Source organism: Pristiophorus japonicus, chromosome 22, assembly GCF_044704955.1.
Source record: "Pristiophorus japonicus isolate sPriJap1 chromosome 22, sPriJap1.hap1, whole genome shotgun sequence".
NCBI classification, from domain to species: Eukaryota; Metazoa; Chordata; class Chondrichthyes; family Pristiophoridae; genus Pristiophorus; species Pristiophorus japonicus.
The window spans coordinates 22029380-22035379 of NC_091998.1; the positions used below are offsets into that span (position 1 = coordinate 22029380).

Consider the following 6000-nt stretch of genomic DNA (forward strand, 5'->3'; position numbering starts at 1 on the left):
AACAGGGGGCAGAGATTCAATGATGTTAAACCATTCCCTGCCAACTCAATGTTAGGAGCAGAGTAGGTACACCCACCAGAATCACCAATTAGCACAACGCCCTTGGACAAATGGATTATTGCCTTCACATATTGAACTCCTGAATTACTTTAAATTCGGATGCACCAGGCCCCATGGATCCAAGTAAGCTGAAGTTAAAAAGATTTTTTTCTACATTAGTGAGGCAATAGCTTCATGGTCTGTGCTACATTATGATTTTTTTAATATCCTAAATGCCCAATATTTGAGCGGCTGGAGTCCAGCTGGCTACACAACAATGTATTTATTATTTGTGTTTTTTCAAAGATACAATCGGAAGGTCTGCTGAAGTGAAGTGCCTCGGGATGTTTCACTATGTTAAAGGCGCTATATAAATATAAGTTGTTGTTGTTGTTGTAAGGTACTATTCCACTTAACACTTGTAGTATTCCCCTACCTTCAAATTAGGTAGCTTCAAAATAGCTTCAAGTCGGTTAACTATATCCCCCTCATTGAGACCCGTGTCCCTTCTCACTTCAGCTGACCTATCTTAGAGCGGCTCGCTTGACTGAATTGGATGTTAACACTTTGCACTGGACCTGCTCCCCGTCATGAGACACCTGGCTGGGAAATGGCTTCGGGCTGATGATTAATCCAGGCCTCTGGATTACTAGTCCGATAACGTAACCACCAAGCTACCGTACCCCCCTGGTCTCCCATCATACATTGACCTTTTTTCTTGGGATGTGGGTGACACTGGCATGTCATTATTTATTGCCCATCACGAGATTCCCTGAGGGCATTAAGAGTCCAATATGTGGAGGCTGAAAGCTTCTCAGTCGCTTCTAATGTTTTTCCCAATCAGGTGACTCTGGATTTACATCCAATCTGGTCCAAAATGCTGACTGCTGGGTAAATTAATGAGGCCACTCCGAGATACATGCAGGATAGAGGTTATCAAGTAACTGTGGGGAGGAGGGGGGGGGTTAAAGGTCTGAAACAGTGGTTTTCCACAAGATGAACAAAAGTGCTTAAAGTTAAGCTACAAGTTTCACTAAAACTATATCCTAGGATCAATAAAAACAGAACCCTGTCCTCTCAATTCCAATAGTCTTATATCAGTACCAGCTTCCATTGTATTACCTCTTTATTTCCTGTAGTTATTGAACATGACCATTATGGGATTAGCCCAGTGATTAAACACAATAAACATGGGTACAGTAGCCTCATGGTTGTGGTACTGGACTAGCAACCGAGAGGGCATGAGTTGAATCCTATCATGACCTAGCAAGTTGTAAAATTGAATTCAATAAATCAGGTAGTATGTCGTCTGGCATCAGGAAATTACCATGAAATCAGCCAGATTGTCATAAAAACCCAACTAGTTCACGTGTCCTTCAGAGTGGGGAGTCTGCCATCCCTACCTCCTCTGGAGTACATGTGACTCTTAATGCCCAATCGTACCTTACATCCGAGATGCCGTCAGTGTCACCCACATCCCAAGAAATAAGGTCAATGTATAATGGCAGACCAGGGCAGGTACGGTAGCATAGTGGTTATGTTACTGGACTACTGATCCGGAGTTGGGGAATTTAAATTCAGTTAATTAAATGAATCTTGAATTTAAAAAAAAAGCTAGCATCTGTAATGGTGACCATGAAATTGTCACAAAAACCCCCATCTGGTTCACTAATGTCCTTTAGGGAAGGAAATCTGACGCCCTTATCCGGTCTGGCCTACATGTGACTCCAGACCCACAGCAATGTGGTTGACTCTTAACTGCCCTCTGAAATGGCGGCTCACCGCCACCTTCTCATGGGTAATAAATTCCAGCAATGCCCACATCCTGTGAGTGAATCAAAAAATATATCTCAAGAACACAGAGCAGAGGGGGAGGGTTTGCTGCCCAGCTGTGGTGTTGGTTCAGTGTGTAACCATCTGATACAGCTGGATTTAGTTATGTTCTTAGATTTATGCTCGGTCCCTATAATCAACCATTTAGTATCAATGGAGTAACCATCATGTCCTGGTGCAATCAAGGAAAAGTTTTTTGAAAAGAATGTTTAATTTTAAAAGTAACAAAATCGCATTTTACAATGACATCAAATTATATTTTTAAAATTAAAATCTGTCAGACTGCCAGAGATGGCTTGTGGCCCACCAAAGAATTGTGTGATATTGTTTTCAGCCGCTCAGAGTAGGAGAAGATTGAAAAGCATCCAGGTCATATTTTCCTAACATAGCGTTTCAATTATTGTAGTTCGCTTGCACAGCATAGATGGTATTTATTAAAGAGTCAAATTTAAACAGGCAGCTTTTCCCAAATCATTCTGATGTTGCTTTTTACTTCCATTCTTACAACGTGCTCTTGAGATTCTGTGTCCTGTGATAGAACACTGAGATGGTTAAATCAAATAGCTGGGGGGCCACACTCTCTTTTAGAAACTTAAGTGCAGAGTCGAGGCTCAGAGTACAGAACAGCAATAACAATAACTTGCATTTATATAGCGCCTTTAACTGTGTCAGGCATGGCTCAGTTGGGTAGCACTCTCGCCACTGAGCCAGAAGATTGTGGGTTTAAGTCCCACACCAAAAACTTGAGGACAAGGATCTAGGCTGACACTCCAATGCCATGCTGAGAGAGTGCTGCACTGTCGGAGGTGCCATCTTTCGGATGAGACATTAAACCGAGGCCCCGTCTGCTCTCTCAGGTGGATGGAAAAGATCCCACAGCACACTTTCGAAGAAGAGCAGGGGAGTTCTCCCTCGTGTCCTGGCCAATATTTATCCCTCAATCAACATCACTAAAACAGATTATTTGGCCATTATCACATTGCTGTTTGTGCGAGCTTGCTGTGCGCAAATTGGCTGCCGCGTTTCCCACATTACAACGGTGACTACATTCCAAAGTAATTCATTGGATGTAAAGCACTTTGGGGCATCTTGAGGATGTGAAAGGTGCTATATAAATGCAAGTCTTTCTTTCTTTTTTAAACATGGTGCAACATTACAAGACGCTTCACATGAGTGTTATCAAAGTAACTTTGACACCATGTCACATAAGGCAATATTAGGACAGATGACCAAATGCTGAAGAAGCCATAATTGCAGGAGCACAGCATTCTGGGAGGGTTGTGGGGCTGGAGGAGGTTACAGAGATGGCGAGGGGTGAGGCCATGGAGGGATTTGAAAACCAGGATGAGAATTTTAAAATTGAGGCATTGCCGAACACACTAAGGTTTAAAATAGGAACACAGATGATAAACGGTTAAGTGGTTCCAAGCTTGCAATTTTAAGAGCCTGTAGGTTGGAGGGAAAAAAAGGAAATGCAGAGAGGTAGGAAGGTCCATAATTTTGAAGTTCTGAAAAAGAATACTGTTGGAATTGGAGATGATGTGATGAGTCTTAATTCCAATACAGGAGCTGATTATGTTGTACAACAATATAATATGCTCATAAGCATTACTGAGACCTAATGGATTCGTTCCAGTAGACAGGTTCTGGTAATGTGTGGCCACTGAGGAACACAGTCTCCCAGCATCCATCAATATCTCAATATCGCCTCATGCCACTTTAATAATGATGCCGTGGTTTATAATCTTCAAAAGGGTTTCGTGGTACCTCAATGTTCTCACGTTCTTATAAATTTGAACACCTCCTATTAAATTTCCTTTTAAATGTCTCTGCACTGATGAGAACAAACCCAGCTACTCTAGTCTCTCCACATAACTAAAGTCCCTCATCGCTGGTACTATTCTGGACTCTCTCCAAGGCACTGAAAACCTTCCTAAAGTGCGATGCTCAGAATTGGACTCAATATTCCAGCTGAGGTCTAAGCATGGATTTTAAATGTTTAGCATAACTTTCTTGATTTAATACCCTATGCCTCAATTTATAAAACCAAGGATCACGCATGCTATTTTTCACAGCATATACACTTGCCCTGCCCCTCTTCAAAGTATATATGCAATTCCCTTTTGAGAGTTACGACTGAATCTGCATCCACCATGCCTTTTCAGGCAGTGCATTCCAGATCCCAACAACGTTAAAAAAAATTCTCCTCTTTACCCCCCACCCCCCCCCCCCCCCGGATCTTTAGCCAATTATCTTAAATCTGTGCTCTAAGCATGTTTTTTAAATGTTGTTTCCGGGCTTTCATAATGTTGCTTCTCTCTTCCGCCCTCAGCCTCGGATCGTGGAAGATAGTCTGACATATGCGGAGTTGGAACTGGTGCCTACGCAGCCAAGCGCCCCGAGTGCTCCCCCCGCTCCGAGCACCCAGTGCCCCACCACAGTCTACGCCAAAATATTCTTCTCTGAAAACCAAGGTTAATTAACTCCAGCTGCACGAGCTTCAGGAAACCCACATTTAACACTGGCAGAACAATATTTAACGAAGAGTAAAGCGTATGAAGTAGTGAACATATTTCTGTAGCTTCAGTGGCACTGCGGCCTTGTCACGGTTTTCCCCAGGCCTGCCGAAACACCAAATGGTGCACCAAATATCAACACGTGCGGTGCTGGCAACCCGAGACCGCGGCGGCGAAGGGAGGGGGCGTGTTGGGCGATCTTCTCCAGACTCTCCAGAAACGTCAGTCCAAACCCCAAACTGCACAGACAGTAAGACCCACCTTGTCCACATTGGGCCATTTTCTCCGTCACCGCCTCCCCCCACCTCCCCCCGCCCCCGAGGGAAGGAACACTCGGCCTTTGGGCCTGCTCCACCGAACTGCGTCTTCTATCATTTGGCTGCACTGCGATCGAAACATTGTACGAAAAAGAAGCTTGGGGTCCAGGCCACATCATCTCCCTGGGTCACTGAAAGCCCCAGACCAGACCAAAGAAGGATGCGTGTGCGTTTGTAAGAGACTATCAAATAATTTAATGGGTGAATACTTACAATAAGGTTTGAATTAATGGTCTTTTCTTAGGAAATTTGTTCGACAGATTGGCTCGAGGGTTCGTATCACCTACTCCTGCTCCTATTTCTTATGTTCTTATGAAATAAATGATTATTACCTGCGTGAGTGAGTATATGTGTGTGTGACCGAGTGTGAGTACGAGAGGGTGAGGGAGCGAGTGTGTGAATGCATGAGCGAGTTTGAACATGTGTGTGTCCAATTTTGTTTGACAACATTCCTGTGACGTTTTGCTCTGTTAAAGGCACTAAATACATGCAAGTTGCTGTTGTTGTTGTAAGTGAGTGAGTAAACAAACAGGAGTGAGTTTGTATGTCAGCGCGTGTGAGTAAGAGAGTGTGAGCAAGCAAGTGTGCCTCCATGAGTGTGTGTGAGAGAGAGTGTGTGAGCAAGCAAGTGTTATCAGTCTAACTTAGTACCACAATCCTCACACTGTACAGATACTAATGTTCCCGTTAAGCCACTCAGCGGTCTGGAGGGCCTGCCCTGGCCGCTCACTGGCTTTTACATGGCAGAAACTGCGCATGCGTGAAAATTTGAATGGGACCGCAGCGCTTTAAAGGGGCCGCACACCAAATACATTTTCAGGGAACATTGATAGGTATCTGTAATGTACGCACCTGTGAGTATGCTCACAGGTTTGTAGAGCTGTTGCCCAAGGTGGCCATTAACCGGTCCAGCCAGCGGGCGGTCGAGGGGGTCGCTCGGCCCGACTGCCTGCCTCCCTTCCATGGGTACATCTGAGCTAGGGTGTCCCTGGTGATAGAGCGCGCGGTGTCCACCGGTACGCTCGCGGCCTTCCACGAGAGTTGGCACCGGAGGGACTGGAGTGCATCATCATCCCCGGCAACCAAATTTTAATTTGATGTAAGTTACTGTAAAAGTTTAATTTGAAATTTGTCGGTTCTGGTACCCTTGTCAAAAGGGGGCACTTTGATTTACGTTCCACTAAAATAGTTGTAGAGCTGTTGCATTGTGAGTGGCTTAGCCAGTCATGTGATGTTCACAAGACTCAATAAAACCCCAGTCAGTTGGGTCTAGGTCATCCACGATGAGGTATGCA

At 44.5% G+C, this 6000-nt stretch overlaps 1 protein-coding gene across 1 annotated transcript in view; it reads left to right on the plus strand.

Moving 5' to 3' along the window:
• Positions 1–5132, plus strand: part of vstm4a (V-set and transmembrane domain containing 4a) — a 40042-nt gene extending 34910 nt beyond the window's left edge. Inside the window, exon 9 of the mRNA XM_070866405.1 lies at positions 4205–5132. Coding sequence (XP_070722506.1) covers positions 4205–4351 — 147 coding nt within the window. The 3' untranslated portion in view covers positions 4352–5132. The remainder of the gene's footprint in view (positions 1–4204) is intronic.
• The last annotated feature ends 868 nt before the right edge of the window (positions 5133–6000 follow it).